General features: G+C 41.1%; 1 protein-coding gene across 21 annotated transcripts in view; it reads right to left on the bottom strand.

Annotated features, from left to right (window-relative positions):
• The window catches only part of NR3C2 (nuclear receptor subfamily 3 group C member 2), a 457,363-nt gene that overhangs the window by 77,858 nt on the left and 357,983 nt on the right, over positions 1-21,522 (bottom strand). For all 21 annotated transcript variants that reach the window (XM_086346415.1, XM_086346398.1, XM_086346409.1 and 18 more), the window contains 2 exons: positions 17,344-17,688; positions 14,930-15,074 (listed from right to left, as the gene is read on the bottom strand). In XM_086346415.1, the coding sequence (XP_086202541.1) occupies positions 14,930-15,074; positions 17,344-17,688 (490 nt within the window). The remainder of the gene's footprint in view (positions 1-14,929; positions 15,075-17,343; positions 17,689-21,522) is intronic.

Raw genomic sequence — 21,522 nt, 5'->3', positions numbered from 1 at the left:
TATAACTGATTCACTTTGCTGTACACCTGATACTGATACATTATACATCAATTACATTCCAATAAAAAATAAAAAAACACAGAAAAAATAAAATTAATTAGCTCATCAAGCACTTACTAATGCCAGACAGCATCCAAGGTGCTGGCCATGGGGAACTACACAGGTCAGACTCCTCCCTCCCCGAGCCTGCACCATGGGGTCAGGGGACCTGCTCTGGAGAAAATAAACGTGGGACATGACGGGAGGGGTTAGGCAGGGTGGGCGTCTACCCAAATCTGGGGTTAAGGCAAAATCTGTCTGAAGAGGGATACTTGGAGCTAAGACAAGGTAAGAAAGCACCACCGTCCTTCACAGAGGGGACGGCCGGCACAGAGGGCCCGAGGCAGGCATGACCTGGGCACCGTCCTTCACAGAGGGGACAGCCGGCACAGAGGGCCCGAGGCAGGGGTGACCTGGGTCTTTCAAAGCACCCGCAGGCCATCGATGGGGCTAACCACAGGTACCAGCAAGTCCTCTGAGAGAATTCCTTCAAATCTCCCCTATTTTCAGAACCACTTTTGCATGGTCTTCCATGAGGATGATGGTATGTTAGCTAAGCCATATTCCCTGGGGATATGGCAGGTGGGATTTCTGCCTGACACCACCTTCATTTTCTCCACAGTTCTACCCAGCTGGCACTAGTAAGGGAGCCCCATGTTTTGCCCACTGTTGAATTCCCAGTGTCTAGAACAATGCTCAGTGTATTCAAGTTGCTCAGGGAAGTGCTTGTGGAATGAATGCACTGAGTGAGTATCACTTCTCGTCCTCCTCAGAGTGGTCCAAAATGAGAGGCAGGGAGAAGGAAAGACAAGACGGAACAAGAAGTGAATCAGAATGCCTACCTTCAGTTCTAGTTGAGGAATGGATAAAGAAGGTATGATATATTTATACAATGAAATATTACTTAGCCATACAAAGGAACAAAGTTGGGTCATTTTTGTAGAGACATGGATGGACCTGGAGACGGTCATATGGACGGAAGTAAGTCAGAAAGAGAAAAACAAGTATCGTATTAATATGGACTGCATTTATATGGAAACTGAAAAAATTGGTAGATGACCTTATTTACAAAGTAGAAATAGAACACGTGTAGAGAAAAAATACGTATGGATACTAAGGAAGAAAGGGGGAGTGGAATGAATTAGGAGACTGGGATTGGCATATATGCATTATTAATACTATATATAAAACAAGTAACTAACGAGAACCTGCTGTATAGCTCAGGGACCTCTACTCAGTGCTCTATGGTGACCTGAATGGGAGGGAAAGAAAATGTGGTGTTTTTTCTAAAGGAAATTCCAAAAGGAGGGAATGTATGTACACGTGTAGCTGATTCCCTGGGCTATACAGCACAAACTGAAAGAACACTGCAAAGCAACTATATCCCAACAAAAACTTTACAAAGTAAAACATACGCTGCTAACCTCAGTGTACTCATCCTTCTCAGGTGAGGGGGTCCCTGGCCCTTGCACACTCCTCTCAGGAACTTTTTTTTTAATTTAAATTTATTTATTTTAATTAGAGGCTAATTACTTTACAATATTGTATTGGTTTTGCCATACATCAACATGAATCTGCCACAGGTGTACACGTGTTCCCCATCCTGAACCCCCCTCCCACCTCCCTTCCCATACCATCCCTCTGGGTCATCCCAGTGCACCAGCCCTGAGCTTCCTGTATCATGCATCGAACCTGGACTGGCGATTCGTTTCACATATGATATTATACATGTTTCAATGCCATTCTCCCAAATCATCCCACCCTCTCCCTCTCCCACAGAGTCCAAAACACTGTTCTATACACCTGTGTCTGTCTCTTTTGCTGTCTCACATACAGGGTTGTCGTTACCATCTTTCTAAATTCCATATATATGCATTAGTATACTGTATTGGTGTTTTTCTTTCTGGCTTACTTCACTCTGTATAACAGGCTCCAGTTTCATCCACCTCATTAGAACTGATTCAAATGAATTCTTTTTAATGGATGAGTAATACTCCATTGTGTATATGTACCACACCTTGCTTATCCATTCATCTGCTGATGGACATGGAAGGTTGCTTCCATGTCCTGGCTATTGTAAACAGTGCTGTGATGAACACTGGGGTACACGTGTCTCTTTCAATTCTGGTTTCCTCGGTGTATATGCCCAGCAGTGGGATTGCTGGGTCGTATGGCAGTTCTATTTCCAGTTCTATTTTTTAAGGAATCTCCACACTGTTCTCCATAGTGGCTGTACTAGTTTGCATTCCCACCAACAGTGTAAGAGGGTTCCCTTTTCTCCACACCCTCTCCAGCATTTATTGCTTGTAGACTTTTGGATCACAGCCATTCTGACTGGTGTGAAATGGTACCTCATTGTGGTTTTGATTTGCATTTCTTTGATAATGAGTGATGTTGAGCATCTTTTCATGTGTTTGTTAGCCATCTGTATGTCTTCTTTGGAGAAATGTCTATTTAGTTCTTTGGCCCATTTTTTAACTGGGTTGTTTATTTTTCTGGAATTGAGCTGCAGGAGTTGCTTGTATATTTTTGAGATTAGTTGTTTGTCAGTTGCTTCATTTGCTATTATTTTCTCCCATTCTGAAGGCTGTCTTTTCACCTTGCATATAGTTTCTTTTGTTGTGCAGAAGCTTTTAATTTTAATTAGATCCCATTTATTTTTGCTTTTATTTCCAATATTCTGGGAGGTGGGTCATAGAGGATCCTGCTGTGATGTATGTCGGAGAGTGTTTTGCCTATGTTCTCCTCTAAGAGTTTTATAGTTTCTGGTATTATATTTATATCTTTAATCCATTTTGAGTTTATTTTTGTGTATGGTGTTAGAAAGTATTCTAGTTTCATTCTTTTACAAGTGGTAGACCAGTTTTCCCAGCACCACTTGTTAAAGAGATTGTCTTTAATCCATTGTATATTCTTGCCTCCTTTGTCAAAGATAAGGTGTCCATATGTGCGTGGATTTATCTCTGGGCTTTCTATTTTGTTCCATTGGTCTATATTTCTGTCTTTGTGCCAGTACCATACTGTCTTGATGACTGTGGCTTTGTAGTAGAGCCTTAAGTCAGGCCGGTTTATTCCTCCAGTTCCATAGGAACTTTTCTTTTTTATTGAAGCAGAGTTGATTTATAATGTTGTGTTCCTTTCTGCTATACAGAAGTGATTCAGTCATACACATCTTTCTGTTCTTTTTCATATTCTTTTCCATTGTGGTTTCATACTGTTATTCATGACAGGATATTGCTTGTAATTCCCCAGGATGAACTTTTCTTGATGTGAGCAGCTTACCCATTCCATCAAGAACCTTCCTTCCTTCGCTTCCTCTGCTGAAATATCTGAAAGTAACTTTTGATTGCAACTGTACCTCTCATCACCCTGCTTGGTTGATAAAGGGGAAGAAATACTTTTTAAAAAAGAAGAGAAAGAAGAAATATTGTTTTTTAAAAAAGAATATAGTCCCTTCTGTTTTGGAACTTTCCCTACATTTCCCCTGCCCTCATATATAACTGAGCATTTTTTTAAATGAGTCTCTTTTATTTGGTCGGTATAAAGTTCAATTATTAAATAAAGCTTATTAACTATATTATACCAATCTATACAAATGTGGGAGGGGGAGAACAGTATTTAAATATGTCAAAGACAGAAGTATGTCAGGCCTCCTCCAGCATTTTTTTTTTTTTTTTTGGCCACACTAAGCTTCCTGTGGGATCTTAGTTCCCAGACCAGGGATGACTGTGGCCCCTGCAGTGGTAACCACTGGACCACCAGAGAAGTCCCCTAACTTAACTATTTATTGCTTGTTGCTTACAAACAAGACTCCACTACACCTTCCTTGCAGCTCCCTCTGCCTGTTCCCCTTCCAATGGCAAGATGTCCTTTATGCCTTGATGTTAAATCACTAAGTTGTGTCTGACTCTTTGCGATCCCATGAACTGCAGCATGCCAGGCTTCTCTGTCCTTCATTATCTCCCTGAGTTTCCTCAAACTCATGTCAGTTGAGTCAGTGATGCCATCCAGCCGTCTCATCCTCTGTCACCCCCTCCTCCTCTTGCCCTCAATTTTTCCGAGCATCAGGGTCTTTTCCAATGAGTTGGCTCTTTGCATCAGGTGGCCAAAGTATTGGAGCTTCAGCATTAGTCCTTCCAATGAATATTCAGGGTTGATTTTCTTTAGGATTGATTTGTTTGATATCCTTGCTGTCCAAAGGACTTTAAAGATTCCTATTTCTTCATGGTGAATACATGGGGAAAATGTGGAAACAGTGTCAGATTTCAATTTCTTGGGCTCCAAAGTAAATGCAAGATGGTGACTGCAGCCATGAAATTAAACGACTCTTGGTCCTTGGAAGAATAGCTATGTCAAACCTTTATGCCCACTTTTGTGCAAAAGAAAGCTAGTTCCATTCTGCAATGTTTCTGTCCCTTGCAGACAAGGAATTATCACTATTTGCGAAACTGTTTTTCTTTGTTCAGGAGTCTCGCACTCAACCATCTACAGAGGCTGGGCCTGGGTGAGGAGGGCAGAAGGGCATGTGGAGGTGGGACGTGTGATGAGAGGAGCAGCTTTTGTACTATCTAAGTGAGGGCTCCGAGTCCTGCTTGGCAAGCCAAGCGCTCAGATCGTTCTACCAAGGGCCTTGGCCCTCCAGCTTCTGGTCCAGGGCCTGGGGCATGGGAGGGGCTAATGGAGACACAAGGAGGACTTTTTTCTTATACAGTTTATTCCCCTATATTGCCCCAGAAGTGAAAAATGAAACAATGGAAATCTCAGAAGACTGCTGATTTTTAAATGCAGGAAAAGAAGGGTAGGAGTGTGTGTGTGTGTGTGTGTGTGTATGAGAGAGAGAGAGAGAGACAAAGAGAGGAAGGAAGGAAAGAGGAGGAAGCAGGAAGAGGTGGGGAGGTGAGGAGGGAAGAGATGAGAAAGTGGGGAGGAGAGGGGGAAAAGGAGGTGGTCAGAGCTAGAAACTACCGCAACTCCACAGTTCAGTGGAACAGAGAGAGGGAAGAAATCAGACCTGAAAGCAGGAGCAAGGGAACAGGGGAGGGGAGGACAGGCTGGGCACAGAGGGGGAAACAGAGGGAGCCAGTGCTGGGGGTGTGAGCCAGGTGCACCCCACACCCTGCCCCTGTCAGTCACCCGCCCCAGCCTGGCTGGATCAAGGCCCAGGCACCGAAGTCACCTCCTGTGGCTCGGGAATATTGATCAGCCCCTCGGGAAGCAAGGGTGGGGCGTGTCTCAGTCTCACTCCAACCCTCCGGGCCCCCGTGGGGACACGGATTCAAGCCTGAACAACCTGGATCGGTCCGCAAGATGCAGCCCCTCTCAGGCAAGCCTCCTGGAGCTTTAGGACTTCAGGTGCAGAGGGATCTTGAAGGGATGGTTCCTTGGGTAGAGCAGCCTGGGGAGAGCCCCTCACTGAAGTCAGCTGGACTATGGCGGCCCTCGGGGGGACAAACCAAGGGCAGGCAGCCCTCCATGGTCTGAAGCAGCTGATAACTGCCTCCTGCACTTCTCTACTGGCACTGCCATCAGACGAGCAGCTCTGAGCCAAGTGGGCAGGGTGGGCTGAGCTCACAAGCTGGTCAAACAAGGTCCTCCATGTAGTCACACTCAGCTCTTATCCGAGAGACTCAGAAAGGGGCAAGGAGGCTTAAATTCTCTCTTACCAACAGTCTCTGAAGCCAAACAATCAAAGGTTCAGAGCTACAAAGTCAGTCAAAAATCAACCAAAATACATTTAAAAAGAAATTGGGCTCTGACTTGAAACAATACAAACATGCTTTTTAAATACATTTTTCATTCTCTATTACTCAACCATTAAAAAGAATGAAACAATTCCATCTGTAGCAACATGGATGGGCCTAGAAATTATCATACTAAGTGAACTAACTTGGACAGAAAAAGACAAGTACCATACAATATATATATATATATGTGAAATCTAAAGTATTGATTAGACACAGCACAATTAACCTATCTATGAAACAGAAAAAGACTCACAGACATAGAGAACGAACTTGTGAGTGAGGAGGGATGGATTGGGAGTTTGGGACTAGTGGATGCAAACTAGTATATATAGGAGGGAAAAACAACCTCCTACTGTATAGCACAGGAATCATATTCAATATCCTGTGATAAATACAATGGGAAACAATATGAAAAAATATATCTATATATTTGTATAACTAAGTCACTGCAGTAGAGCATAAATTAACATAACACCATAAATCAACCATACCTCAATAAAATTAATACTTATATACTTTTAATTATAAAATATTCGATTCAGTTGCTCAGTTGTGTCCGACTCTGCAACACCATGGACTAAAGCCTGCCAGGCCTCCCTGTCTATCATCAACTCCCGGAGTTTACCCAAACTCATGTCCATTGAGTCTGTGATGCTATCCAACCATCTCCTCTGTCGTCCCCTTCTCCTCCTGCCATCAATCCCTCCCAGCATCAGGGTCTTTTCCAATGAATCAGTTCTTCACATCAGGTGGCCAAAGTATTGGAGTTTCAACTTCAACATCAGTCCTTCCAATGAACACCCAGGACTGATCTTTAGGATGGACTGGTGGATCTCCTTGCAGTCCAAGGGACTTTCAAGAGTCTTCTCCAACACCACAGTTCAAAAGCATCAATTCGTCAGTGCTCAGTGTTCTTTATAGTCCAACTCTCACATCCATACATGACTACTGGAAAAACCACAGCCTTAACTAGACAGAATTTTGTTGGCAAGGTAATGTCTCTGCCTTTTAATGTGCTGTCTAGGTTGGTCATAACGTTCCTTCCAAGGACTAAGCATCTTTTAATTTCATGGCTGCAATCACCATCTGCAGTGATTTTGAAGCCCCAAAAAGTAAAGTCTGCCACTGTTTCAACTGTTTCCCCATCTATTTGCCATGAAGTGATGGGACCAGATGCCATGATCATATTTTTCTGAATGTTGAGTTTAAGCCAACTTTTTCACTCTCCTCTTGCACTTTCATCAAAAGTCTCTTTAGTTCTTCACTTTCTGCCATAAGGGTGGTGTCATCTGCATATCTGAGGTTATTGGTATTTCTCCTGGCAATCTTGATTCCAGCTTGTGCTTCACCCAGCCCAGCGTTTCTCATGATGTACTCTGCATATAAGTTAAATAAGCAGGGTGACAATATACAGCCTTGACATACTCCTTTTCCTATTTGGAACCAGTCTGTTGTTTCATGGCCAGTTCTAACTGTTGCTTCCTGACTTGAATACAGATTTCTCAGGAGGCAGGTCAGGTGGTCTGGTATGCCTATCTCTTTCAGAATTTTCCACAGTTTATTGTGATCCACACAGTCAAAGGCTTTGGCATAGTCAATAAAGCAGAAGTAGATATTTTTCTGGAACTCTCTTACTTTTTCAATGATCCAGCGGATGTTGGCAATTTGATCTCTGGTTCTTCTGACTTTTCTAAAATCAGCTTGAACATCTGGAAGTTCATGGTTCACGTATTGCTGAAGCCTGGCCTGAAGAATTTTGAGCATTACTTTACTCGTGTGTGAGATGAGTGCAATTGTGTGGTAGTTTGAACATTCTTTGGCATTGCCTTTCTTTGGGATTGGAATGAAAACTGACCTTTTCCAGTCCTGTGGCCACTGCTGAGTTTTCCAAATTTGCTGGCATATTGAGTGCAGCACTTTCACAGCATCATCTTTCAGGATTTGGAATAGCTCAACTGGAATTCCATCACCTCCACTAGCTTTGTTCATAGTGATGCTTTCTAGGGCCCACTTGACTTCACATTCCATGATGTCTGGCTCTAGGTGAGTGATCACACCATTGTGATCATCTGGGTCATGAAGATCTTTTTTGTACAGTTCTTCTGTGTATTCTTGCCACCTCTTCTTAATATCTTCTGCTTCTGTTAGGTCCATACCATTTCTGTCCTTTATTAAGCCCATCTTTGCATGAAATGTTCCCTTGGTATCTCTAATTTTCTTGACGAGATCTCTAGTCTTTCCTATTCTATTGTTTTCCTCTATTTCTTTGCACTGATCACTGAGGAAGGCTTTCTTATCTCTCCTTGCTATTCTTTGGAACTCTGCATTCAAATGGCTATATCTTTCCTTTTCTCCTTTGCTTTTCACTTCTCTTCTTTTCACAGCTGTTTGTAAGACCTCCTCAGACAGCCATTTTGCTTTTTTGCATTTCTTTTTCTTGGGGATGGTCTTGATTCCTGTCTCCTGTATAATGTCATGAACCTCCATCCATAGTTCATCAGGCACTCTATCAATCAGATCTAGTCCCTTAAATCTATTTCTCACTTCTACTGTATAATCATAAGGGATTTGATTTAGGTCATACTTGAATGGTTTAGTGGTTTTCCCTACTTTCTTCAATTTCAGTCTGAATTTGGCAATAAGGAGTTCATGATCTGAGCCACAGTCAGCTCCTAGTCTTGTTTTTGCTGACTGTATAGAGCTTCTCCATCTTTGGCTGCAAAGAATATAATCAGTCTGATTTTGGTGTTGACCATCTGGTGATGCCCATGTATAAAGTCTTCTCTTGTGTTGTTGGAAGAGGGTGTTTGCTATGACCAATGCATTCTCTTGGAAAAACTCTGTTAGCCTTTGCCCTGCTTCATTCTGTACTCCAAGGCCAAATTTGCCTGTTACTCCAGCTGTTTCTTGACTTTCTACTTTTGCATTCCAGTCTTCTATAATGAAAAGGACATCTTTTTTGGGTGTTAGTTCTAAAAGGTCTTGTAGGTCTTCATAGACCTGTTCAACTTCAGTTTCTTCAGCATTACTCATCGGGGCATAGACTTGGATTGTTGTGATATTGAATGGTTCGCCTTGGAAATGAACAGAGATCATTCTGTCATTTTTGAGACTGCATCCAAGTATTACATTTTGGACTCTTTTGTTGACTATGATGGCTACTCCGTTTCTTCTAAGGGATTCTTGCTCACAATAGTAGATATAATGGTCATCTGAGTTAAATTCACCCATTCCAGTTCATTTTAGTTTGCTGATTCCTAGAATGTCGATGTTCACTCTTGCCATCTCTTGTTTGACCACTTCCAATTTGCCCTGATTCAAGGACCTAACATTCCAGGTTCTTATGCAATATGGCTCTTTATAGCATCAGACCTTGCTTCCATTACCAGTCACATCCACAACTTGGTGTTGTTTTTGCTTTGGCTCTGTCTCTTCATTCTTTCTGGAGTTATTTCTCTACTGATCTCTATTGCCCAAGCATATTGGGCACCTACCGACCTGTGGAGTTCATCTTTCAGTGTCCTATCTTTTTGCCTTTTCATACTATTCATGGGGTTCTCAAGGCAAAAATACTAAAGTGGTTTGCCATTCCCTTCTCCAGTGGACCACATTTTGTCAGAACTCTCCACCATGACCCATCTGTCTTATTGGCTAGACTTAAAAGAGAACAAAACACTGAACCTTCATCTCAGAAATTAAAAAAAATTGAAGAAATTTCATTACAGGCTTAAATGGGAGTTTTAATATGTGTATTGAAGTTGATAAGAAATTTGAATACTTGCAGTGATCTGAAGCCATATTTGATAAGCTATTTCAAGGCAAAATTGAATAATGAATCATTTAATATATATTTGAAAGTTTTGAGTTTATAATAAAAATTCTAGTATTCTAATTTAAAATATTAACTCATATCTTCACCCCAAAGTTTAATAAAAACTTAAAAATAATGTTCTCCTTATTATTCCCTACTTCGCATCTTTCCTTTAGCTCCAATAACAGCTAAAGGATAAGATCTTTGGGAACTCTCAGAATCATTTCACAGTTGAAGGCAAAGACACAATCAACTATTCAAGTTTTCTTCTCCATTTTAAATATAGCTACACCTCTATTGGTGAAAACAAATCATTTCTGCATCATAGTTCTTGGTCATAAACTTCAACCTCATAAATAGCAATGATAATTAGAAATCTCTCTTGATGAATAGATTGTTCGGTGCATTTGCTCAATACTTGATATATTCCACAAATATTTATGGAGAACCTGCTATGCCTTGGACACAATGCCAAGGGCTGGAAATTAACAAATGATTAAGACAGAGTCCGTGATTTCAAGGAGGAGGTGCTATCTAACAGGGGAGGGATACAGACACCTACAAAGAGCTGCCAGGGTGAGAGGGGGTCCAAGACAGTTGAGGGTGAGTGGGAGAGCAAGGGTGGGCCCCATCAGTGCATTCTATCCTCAGCTGAATGGCATGCATTACTCCCTGGCGCAAAAAGGCACCTTCTCTCCTCTTTGGTGAAAGGTATGAGGTATGGGCAATGACTGGGGGGAACACGGGGGCATGTTCAGAAGACATGAATATGTAAGCTGTTGGCAGGCCTGGGAGAAGCATGTTCAAACCTCCCAGTCCCCATTTTACTGGGACTGTTGTGATAGCATTTAGCACTGGTCACCACAGCTCCTTTTCCAAAGTTCTCTCTTTCCCTGGAATCTGTGAGATAACACTCTCCTATCTTTCTTCTTTTAACCTCCACCTCTAAGATGTATTTGAACATTTCTCTTTCCAGCAGGACCTCTCTTTAGGTTTCTGATCTGTACAGTTAACTGCCAGTTTGGCATCTCCTCTTAGACTATGAGTCAAAGGCAATTCAATCCTAACACATTTAAAACTGGCCTCATGCTCTTCCCTTCCAAACCCTGGTCCTCTAATCCAGCTCTTTAACCCAGTGAGTGGTGCCTTGTCTTCCCTGGTACTTATGGCTGAGGCCTGAAAGTCATCTTACACACCTACTTCCTCCTCCTCCTCTCCGATTTCTTTCAGAATCCAACCGCCCACAACTCGAGCTGATTCTGCCGCTGGGCATCTTTGCATTGTATCCAGGCCCACTGTGATGCTGCCTTGCATTCAGTGCTGGTCCCTCAGCCTAAATCAACTTTCCTCCTCCTGTACTTCCTGCCCCTGGATGACACTAGCTTCATCAATCCCAGGGAATCCTTCCTGTCTAGACCAATACCTCTCCTTAACTGCTCTCAAAGTACTCTTCTTTCAGTACTTATCACAATTATGATCTTAGAATTTTTTGATAATGTCTGTCTCTTCCATTAGACCATATGTTCCATGAGACAGCGTATATTAATATATTTCACAATTCGAAAATCACTGCTTAGAAAATTGATGAGTGGTAGTAAATATTTCCTCAATAAATGCAGGATGAAGTACGTATATATAAACTTCAGCTGTACCCCATACTCTGCAACTTATTAATTTCCCTAAAATATATAGGGTCTGTGAGAGCACCTTGTGATTGAGTTACCACAACCACTCTATTTGTTGATGGAGTTTGACCAAAAGGCTTTATGCCATTTCCAAATGTTTCCTGGGAGTAGGTTTTCCTCCCTGCTTTGAAAAATGCAAAGTTTTTTTTTTTTTTTTCTGCCCTGCTCTTTCTACTTGAGAGAAAACATAGTAAGTCTAGGCTGCAGTTGAGATCAGAGGTTTTAAGAACAGGGAACAAAATGTTCATTCTAGTAATTATACAATATCATATTATTTAATTACTTATAATGTTAGAATGGAATTTTTTGGTTATTTCCATTTTATTTCTATTAATATTTTCTAGAACAAATAAATGCATAGAGCTTATATGACCTTATCTTTTGATTTTGGTTTCTTGTCTACTTCTAAAAAACCTTCAATGACATTAATTTTATCAGTGTCTGTGAATGGATAAAATGTGGTCAATTCTATTTGGTAAAAACAAAAGAAACAAATATGGTAATCATGTTCTATAAAGTTACAGTAGACACAAAAATAGCTAATACTGAGCTATGTCTCCTTCAAGGGGACATACAGGGTGAGGTTCCTGGGAGCTATCGCTCGTACCATTTTCACCAACTGATCTACACCTAATCTTGCTTTGTGTGTATTTCTGTTTAAAAGATATCCTACTAATATATACTGTTGATTCATTAATACTGAGCTCACAGCCAACAGTACCGTTACTCATGCCTGATAGAAGCTTATCGAACATCTGTATTTTTTCCTTAAAAAATACATCACACACATCACAGCCTTCTTGCACTTAGGAACACCAGAAAGTACTACAGCATTCTGTTCATGGGTCATTTTAAACAGTGAAATCATCAGAAAAAAGCACAACAATGCAAAAAATGGTACTAAATAGACCACGTAAAAGATACTTGTTTACCGTATGAGAACCGAAACAAGAAGGCAGAGTCTCAGCTGAAATGCACACGTCAGGCACCTCAAACCTACTGCCCTCTGTGTGCGGCAAATATTGACTTCGGGTTTACAGATAAATATGCCAGAAGACCAATGCACAAATACAGAAGCTGCAAATAATGAGATAAAGTCTACACACATACAATGGAGTATTATCCAGCCGTGAAATGAAATTCTGATACCTGCTACAGTAAGGACGAACCTTGAAAACTTTATGCTAAGTGAAATAAGCCAGACCAAAAAAAAAAAGGACACGTATTACATGGTTCCATTTATACAAAATATCTAGAATAGGCAAGTTATCAGGGCTTTGGGGGAAAGGAGGATGCTGAGTTATTGCTCAACGGGTCTAGAGTTTCTGTTTGGGATGATGAAACAAGTACTGGAGATGGGTGGTGATGGGAGCACAATGAAGTCAATGTAATGAATGCTAGTGTTGCACCATGAATGGTTAAAGAGGAACATTTTATATTAAACACATTTTACAATAAAGAATCAAAAGAGTCGCTGAATAAGATTAAATGGATTATGTGACTCTTCTGTTAAAACCTAAAGGAAACATCTGGATGGAACTAAGAGATTCTAATTTACCCACATGTCCTCTTAAAGCAAAGACCCTCCTTAATATGCTTTTTTTTTTGGTTCTTGGCCCCACTGAGCAGCTTACAGGATCTCAGTTCTCCAGCCAGGGATCAAACCCAGGCTCCCAGCAGTGAAAGCACAGTGGCCCAACCAGTGGACCCTCGGGGAACTCCAAAATGTTCTCCTTTCGGTTTATAGACCACATTGAAAAATAAGCTTCCTGTTTAATAATATCAGCTGATTATTGAGGAAAACAAACAATTTAAAATGTGCATGTCAGTTGTTTGGCCTCACTTTATGCTTTTGGTAAAAATTTATGTACTCGTAGAATAATTTGTTCTGATTGCCAAAAGAAGGGTCACCCCAGGAACCAACAACTGATGCTCCTAATTTATGTTGAACTAAAACTGCCTCTCTGGTCCACTGTATTTGGGTGAAGTGATTTTCTCAGGAAAACTACCACCAGTACAACTTAGGTATTTAGGCACTACATGTCCACTGTGAATCTTTCATGTCCCTTCTCTCTCCTACCTCACCAATCTAATTCTCATCTGCTTCCTCCCCTATTTTCATATCTCTAGAGAGAGCCATCTGTTAGAATATGGCTGTGGTTGCCATCATCATTCAAATGTTCCTTTTTATTTTAAGTATTTCTTGACCCAGCAATTACAAAGAAGCATGGCTAGATATAAACATAAACGGAATGTGCTAATGTAGAATGCAAACAATATTAAAATGTTAAACTTAACATAGGGAGGAATTCATGGCCAAAGAAAAGTCTATTACAGTTCTTTCAATCTTTTTAAAATGCATCATAAAACTAAAAATGTTTCACTACAGAATAACATTTTGGCTTCTCTTACGATTGCAAAGAAGGGTAATTATGATTGTCATGAAAACACATTGAGCAGCTGTATACTGTTAACAAAAGAATCATTCTATGAACGTGCTCAAAAACTGGCACTTTGTATGCTCACATTTCCTAGAAATTAGACAGTCTTCCCAACTGGAGCAGACAGCAAAAGAGATGCCTTTCTATTAATTGTGGCTTTGTACCAATCAAGTTTTGGGAGCCAATTGGATTGTCTTTCTTTGGGACAATTTCTTACACATACTCAGACATGTGTATTATAATTTTATAAAAAAGTAATTTTTAAGTTCTCAAATGATAGCCTTTTCTATTTGCTTTTTTTAGTTTTTAAAATTTTTTGGCCTTGCTGCATGGCATGTGGGATCTTAGTTCCCCAATGAAGGATCAAACCCATACCTACTGCAAAGAAACATGGGAGTCTTAACCACTGGGGCACCAGGAAAGTCCTGATAGCTTTTTAACTCTTGGAAAATATTGGTGGGACTTCCCTACAGTGGATAGGAGTCCACCTGCCAATGCGGGCGATAGGGGTTCGATTCCTGGTCCGGGAAGATTCCACATGCCATGGAGGAACTAAAGCCCATATGCCACAATTACTGAAGCCTGCACTCTAGAGCCTGTGAGTTGCAACAATGGTGCCCATGTGCTACAACTGCCCACATGCCCTAGAACCCAAGCTCTATAATCAGAGGAGTCACTGCAAGAAGTCCATGCACGCCAACAGAGAAAGTCCATGTGCTGCTCACACTAGAGAAAGCCTGCGTGCGGCAATGAAGACCCAGCGCAACCAAACAAACCACACACACATATCAGGGTATTCTTTCATAAAGGCACATCTGTTCAGAAATCATTTGGAGTCTTTTCTCCTAATTGCTACGGTTGTTTGGACGGATGCATGTGCTTTCATTTTGAGGCAAAGTAGTGAAATGTTTTCACATTATCAAGATAAGAATCGACTGCTTTTGAGTCGACCTTACATGCTGGACCCCCATTCATACACAGCATGAAATAAGTCAGGGTCTTTACAAATGGTATTTTGATAGATGCTGGATTGTTATCTATGCCATATTTATGCCCACTCTTTTAAGAACAATGTAGCATTATGTTCATTTGGATAAACTGTGATTTGACAACTGATTTCAATAAAACATTTGCTTCACTTAAAAAAAAGAAATCATAAAAAAGCATAATGAGTAACTATTTTATGAAGGCTAATGAATAGGTACTTACTCATTAAAGACTAGGTCTGGTGCAAAATAGAGATACTGGCTGTTTGTATGTTTGTATGATCTCCAGCTCAAGGCAAATGACGACAGACACATCCAAGAATACTGGATGAGGGTTATTTGGTCCTCAAGAGGCAGGTTTTTAAATCCTGAAGAACAGAACAATTTACCACAGAAAACACTTAGCATTTAAGTACATCCCAGGAAGGAGCTTCTTAAGTCCACCCCCTTGCCCCCTCTCTTCTCATCGACTCAAAGCAATTCCACAGTTCCTTCCAGAGTACCTATCACGGACCTGGCCTTGTTTAACGTTTTATGTTAAATTCACTCTAAATTCTCAAGAAGCAAACACTGCCAGGACAAAGAAAACTAAGATGTCCTGGACGTTTCACTGTGGACGGTGGTCTACCACCCTTAGTGAGACTGAAAGAATTTGTGTTAACCTGTGCCACTTGCTTCAGCCTACTCACAACTGGTATCTTCATAACCAAAGATAATTTAATGACTGTCTACTACTGCATACCTGAAACAGTGGTGGAAGATGTTAGTTTTCATGAAGTGATGTGAAAGTTAGTCACTCAGTCAAGTCTGACTCTATGACCTCATGGCCTTTAGCCCACCAGGCTCTTTTGTCCATGGAATTCTCCAGGAAAGAATACTGGAGTGGGTTGCCACTTCCTTTTCCAGGGGATCTTCCCAACCCAGGGATCGAACCCAGGTCTCCCACATTGCAGGCAGACTCTTTACTGTCTGAGCCACCAGGGAAGCCTGATTTCCTGGTTAATTTTCATGAGTTTGCAGAGATTTAAAAAGTCTTATTCCTTGCTTCCCCTAGTTGGGAATAACCAGACTTTTGAGGCAGAATACGCATTCTTGGCAGGGCTTCCTCAATAGCTCCATGGTAAAGAATCTGCCTGCAATGCAGGAGACTCAGGAGATGCGGGTTCAATTCCAGGGTGAGGAAGATGCCCTGGAGGAGGAAATGGCAACCCTCTCCAGTATTCTTGCCTGGAGAATCCCAAACACAGAAGAGTCTGGCAGGCTACAATCTATGGCAGTCTAAGAGTCAGACACGACTGAATGACTGAGCACGCATGTCCTCAAGCATCCTTGGTACTGGTCCTGGTCCTGCCTCACTCACAGTCTCCCTTTCTGGGCCTCAAGTCCTTCATTCGTTTCTTTTTCCACTCTCTGTACTCCAAGGGGCACCAGGGTATCCTTCTGTTCATGTAGTTTCACCTGGGCAAGCCTCCCTTCAAAGAATTAGGGCTTCTGATTACCTTTTGTTTTATGGCTGCTAGGTGACCACAGGTCATTTAAGAAATGGCTTTGGATTAATGAACTGGGACAATGTGATTGCAATTGTAAGCGGTTTCCATAGATTAACAGGGACCTTATCAATATAATTCTACAGCATAAAAAAATGACTAAATTAGGAACTTCAAGGACAATTTAAAGGGTGCTGGAGGTAAGATGATATTTTCAGCAAGATGCAGAGTCCCCTAAAGCTTACTTGACAGGTCTTTTTAAAAAATTAATATTTATTGGAGCATAATTGATTTACGATATTGTGTTAGTTTCAGGTGTACAGCAAAGTGAATCAGTTTATACACAGGATATATATATATATATATATATATTTATAATTAGGGTATCTATCTATCTATCTATATATATATCTCCACTCTTTTCAAGATTCTTTTCCCATAGAGGTCATTAGAGTATTGAGTAGAGTTCCCTGTGCTATATATATTTTATATATAGATAAATATAGTATGTGCGTGCATGTTCCGTTGCTTCATTCATGTCTGACTCTTTGTGACCCTGTGGACCATAGTCCATCAGGCTCCTCCATCCATGGGATTCTCCAGGCAAGAATACTAGAGTGGGTTGCCATGTCCTTCTCCAGAGAATCTTCCCAATTCAGGGATTAAAACCAGGTCTCTTACATCTCCTGCACTGGCAGGCGGGTTCTTTACCACTAGCACCACCTGAAAAGCCCATATATAGTATATATAACTATTTTATATACGGTAGCGTGTATGTCTTAATTAACCTAGTTTAGGCTTAGATTAGCTCTTGTTATGAGCTGCTAATTATGGGCTTATTTTGGGCTCTGACAACTAGAATATGTTTTACCTTATTAATATTACTGGGATGAAATGTTCCATTTCAATCCTCAACATAAGAAATGCATACATTATATGAACACTAGAATACTTAACTCTAACTTCTCAAGAGATGAGCACACTCACCAGACTTTCTACACCCTGAATTTGACATCGAGTTAAAAACAAAAAACTGGGTCTCAGGATTGAGACGAACGCTAACTCAATCGCACCGTTGCATATGGCGCACTCTGTGGCCCTGAGGCGCCCAGTCCAGGATGCAGACCCAGAAAGGAGAGCCCGTCCTTACCTGGAAGTACCTTCGCCCACTTCACAACTTGGATCATCTGCTTGCCGGCTAAGCGATTGAGGGTGGAGAGCAGGTTTTCGGCCGTATCTGGTTTGGAGCCGTCATAGCCTGCATATACAATCTCGGGCTCGATGGTTTCAAGGATCATAGAAGGCGAAGGTGTGAGCGCTCGCGAGATTGTGGAGAGCTGCGGGACCAGCGCCGAGTTGACCGAGGGCTCCTGCGCAGGCGCGATGTATGTAGTGCCTTCCTCCGGGCTCTGGGGGGGCGGGGGTGGGGGTGGAGGCTGCTGCGCCTGTTCCTCGTGAAGCCCTTTTAACTTCCCCAACTTCTTGGACTTCCGAGCTGAAAAAAACAAAGTGATAAACAATAAGGGCAAATTAAGATTATGTTTGGCCTGATAAATATGTCAAGTACAGCATTTCCATATGTTACAGATAAATGAATGTTGTTAAGAGTTACAAGAAAGAACTATTACAAGAAAAAATTTTATTTTTTCATTTTGTGTCCATATGAGGGTCTGACTGTTCACTAAACTGGGATAATCATTTCATAATGTAAAGTCATTAAAATCATTAAGCTCCACACTGTAAACTTATATATAGTGCATGTTGGGCTTCCCTGGTGGCTCAGCTGGTAAAGAATCCGCCTGTGATGCAGGAGACCTGAATTCTATCCCTGGGTTGGGAAGATCCCCTGGAGAAGGGAAAGGCTACCCACTCCAGTATTCTGGCCTGGAGAATTCCATAGCATGGGGCAGCAAAGAGTCTGACAGGACTGAGCGACTTTCACTTTCTTTCTTTCAGGTTGCTTTAGTAGTGTCCCACTCTTTGTGACCCTGGACTATAGCCCACTGGGCTCCTCTGTCCATGGGATTCTGCAGGCAAGAATACTGGAGTGAGCTGCCACAGTGCTATATGTCAATTATTACCTCAATAAAAATGAAATGAAATAAACAGTACCAAAAAGGGGAGTTAAATAAAAGGTTATCTTGAGGATACTGTCCATGAGGTAAATTGCAATCAAATATTGACTTATATTGATGAAAACATATTTTTTTCTCTAAAGATGTCTTGCTATACTGGTAGGAACAGTTCTTTTCCAACATTTTTCTGATACCAGGCATTGTCCTATACGCTTTCTATAAATTAACCACTTTAACGACTTAGTCAGTTTTATGACTAGGTACTATTACAATTCTCATTTTATAATGAGGACACTGAGACCAGGAGGGCTGAGAAGTCTGTCCAGGATCACACAGCTAGCACATGTAAAATAGATGTAAGAGCTCAGAGGAAGGAAAAATTACTTCAGATGCTATCAAGTTATATATGCCACAACCAAATCTTTTATAAATAAAAAATTCCCACCTATTATCCACCAGAGTTGGCAACAAGAGCTAGTCTGACCTGAGTGAACTTATTATCTGAGCCCTGTCTCTGCTCCCTCTAATTAGCTTTCCCTGGCCCTTGACTTATTCCCCTTTGGTGCTTCTCTGTCACCTAATCTTTTTGCTGTGGCCTACATGTAACCAATTGTTTACTCAGAGTAGTTATTTTGTGCAAATGCTGTTAGACCAAGATCCCCAGCTATACTGTGAACTGCTGAGACATAAGGGTTGGGTGTTCCTCCTCTTTGACAGCCCCCACGTCACCTTGGTAAATGTTACACCTGCAAATAATTTACACATTTCCACTGAATGAATGGGGTTGCAATCAACCCCAAAGCAAGACAACAGAAGGGAAGAAATGAAGTATCTAGACGATTCCAAACTGGAGTGCTAACTACTAAACGTACAGGAAATTAATGCTATTAAAAAAGGCAGGTGTGAGTTATACCACTACACAATCTTTAAAAATCTCTATTTTTTTTTTACTATAAACAAACAATTCACATATCACATGGTCTATAATTAAAAGAGATCACAAAATACTGTATAGGAATACCACTTTAGAGTTCCAGGAGAATATATGTACAAGAGACCATGTTCTAATTTATCTAGAACAGTCCTGGTTTAGATCAATTTGGTTTATGCTTGTTTTCCAGCATGATTATTAGTAAGTGCCCCCTTTTACTCCTAAAAGTACCACATTTTGGACAACAAATAATGCGTTCATCTTAATTAAAACCAAAGAATCAGTGTTAACTTTAAGCAACCGCTTACAAATTTTTTATTGTAGTTGATTTACAGTGTTGTGTTAATATCTGCAGTACAGCAAAGTGTCTCAGGTATACACATACATATTTCATATTCTTTTCCATTATGGTTTATCACAGGATATTGAATATATTTCCCTGTGCTATACAGGACTTTTATTTATCCAGTCTATATACAGTACTTTGCATCCGCTAATCCCGAACTCCCAAAACTTCCCTCTCCCCAACCCTGCCCCTTTGGCAACCACACATCTGTTCTCTATGTCTATGAGTCTGTTTCCGTTCCATAGATAGGTTCATTAGTGTTGTATTTTACATTCCACATGTAAGTGGTATCATATGGTATCTGTCTTTCACTCTCTGACTTAGTTTGCTTAGTGTGTTAATCTCAAGTTCCACCCATGTTGCTGCAAATAGCATTATTTTGTTCTTTTTAATGACTGGGTAATATTCCACCAGATATATGTACCACTACTTCTTTATCCACTCATCTCTTGATGGACATTTAGGCTGTTTCCATGTCTTGGCGATTGTAAATGGTGCAATAGCAACTGCTTTTCATTCACATTTCTCTTGATGGCTCAGTCATGCAGAAGAGATCCCTCTTTGCTTGACAAGTGAGTCTTCTCTTTGCTTTCCATGGGGTACTCTAGTTTTGTCCAAGAAAAGGTACTGATTTAATAACAGAAGTCTATCTTTGTTTGAGTGGATTTTTTTCTTCTGTGATCAATGGGATGTTAATGTGGATTTCTGGTTTTGTATTGAACAACTTTGGCCTTCCCAGGTGGTGCTAAAAAATCTGCCTGCCAATGCAGAAGATGCAAGAGATGAAGGCTCAATTCCTGGATTGGGAAGATCTCCTGGAGAAGGAAATGGCAACCCACTCCAATGTTCTTGCCTAAGAAGTCCAATGGACAGAGGAGCCTGGTAGGCTACAGTCCATAGGGTCGCAAAAGAGTTGGACACAACTTAGCAACTAAACAACAAGAGCAACAATGATAGAGATGGTAAAACAAAGATGGGGGGGTGGGGTAGGAGAACTGGAAGGTAGATGGGAAGAGTGGTGGGTGGATAGCAGGTGGTGGGATTGATGAAGTTTACTAGATAATGGGAAAGATGGGTGATTGAGTGAATAAATGAATAATAGAGAAAGCTCAGAAATGCCAAATGAGTTTCATTTCAATTCAGTTCAGCTGCTCAATCATGTCTGACTCATTGTGACCCCATGGACTGCAGCACGCCAGGTTTCCCTGTCCATCACCATCTCCCAGAGCTTGCTCAAATTCATGTCCATCGAGTCAGTGACGCCATCCGACCATTTCATCCTCTGTTATCCCCTTCTCCTCCTGCCTTCAATCTTTCCCAGAATCAGGGTCTTTTCCAATGAGTCAGTTCTTTGCATCAGTTCTTTGCATTCAGCTCCAGCATCAGTCCTTCCAATGAATACTGAGGACTGATTTCCTTTAGGATAGACTAGTTTGATCTCCTTGCAGTCCAGAGGACTTTCAAGAGTCTTCTCCAACACCACAGTTCAAAAGCATCAATTCTTAAGTGCTCAGCTTTCTTTATGGTCCAACTCTCACTTCCAAATGAGTTTAGAGCTCTGTAATAACTTGCTTTGCAACTGTCAGCTTTTCCATTTTATTAATTTATTTTTAAACTCCTGAAGTACCAGACATCTTCAACTTAGTTCTAACATGAATGAGGAACTTACAGGATACAAATTTAACATAAAGTAGAGCTTTGCAACCAACATAGGTCTGTCTAGTCACAGCTATGGTTTTTCCAGTAGTCATGTATGGATGTGAGAGTTGGACTATAAAGAAAGCTGAGCGCCAAAGAATTGATGCTTTTGAACTGTGGTGTTGGAGAAGACTCTTGAGAGTCTCTTGGACTGCAAGGAGATCCAACCAGTCCATCCTAAAGGAGATCAGTCCTGAATATTTACTGCAGGACTGATGCTGAAGCTGAAACTCCAGTACTTTGGCCACCTGATGTGAAGAGCTGACTCACTGGAAAGAC

Source organism: Bos grunniens, chromosome 17, assembly GCF_055505025.1.
Source record: "Bos grunniens cultivar Pamir isolate PY7600 chromosome 17, Bosgru_T2T1.0, whole genome shotgun sequence".
Classification (NCBI taxonomy): Eukaryota; Metazoa; Chordata; class Mammalia; order Artiodactyla; family Bovidae; genus Bos; species Bos grunniens.
The sequence above is the reverse complement of the archived record's forward strand: the minus strand, read 5'-3'. Positions and strand labels throughout refer to the sequence as shown.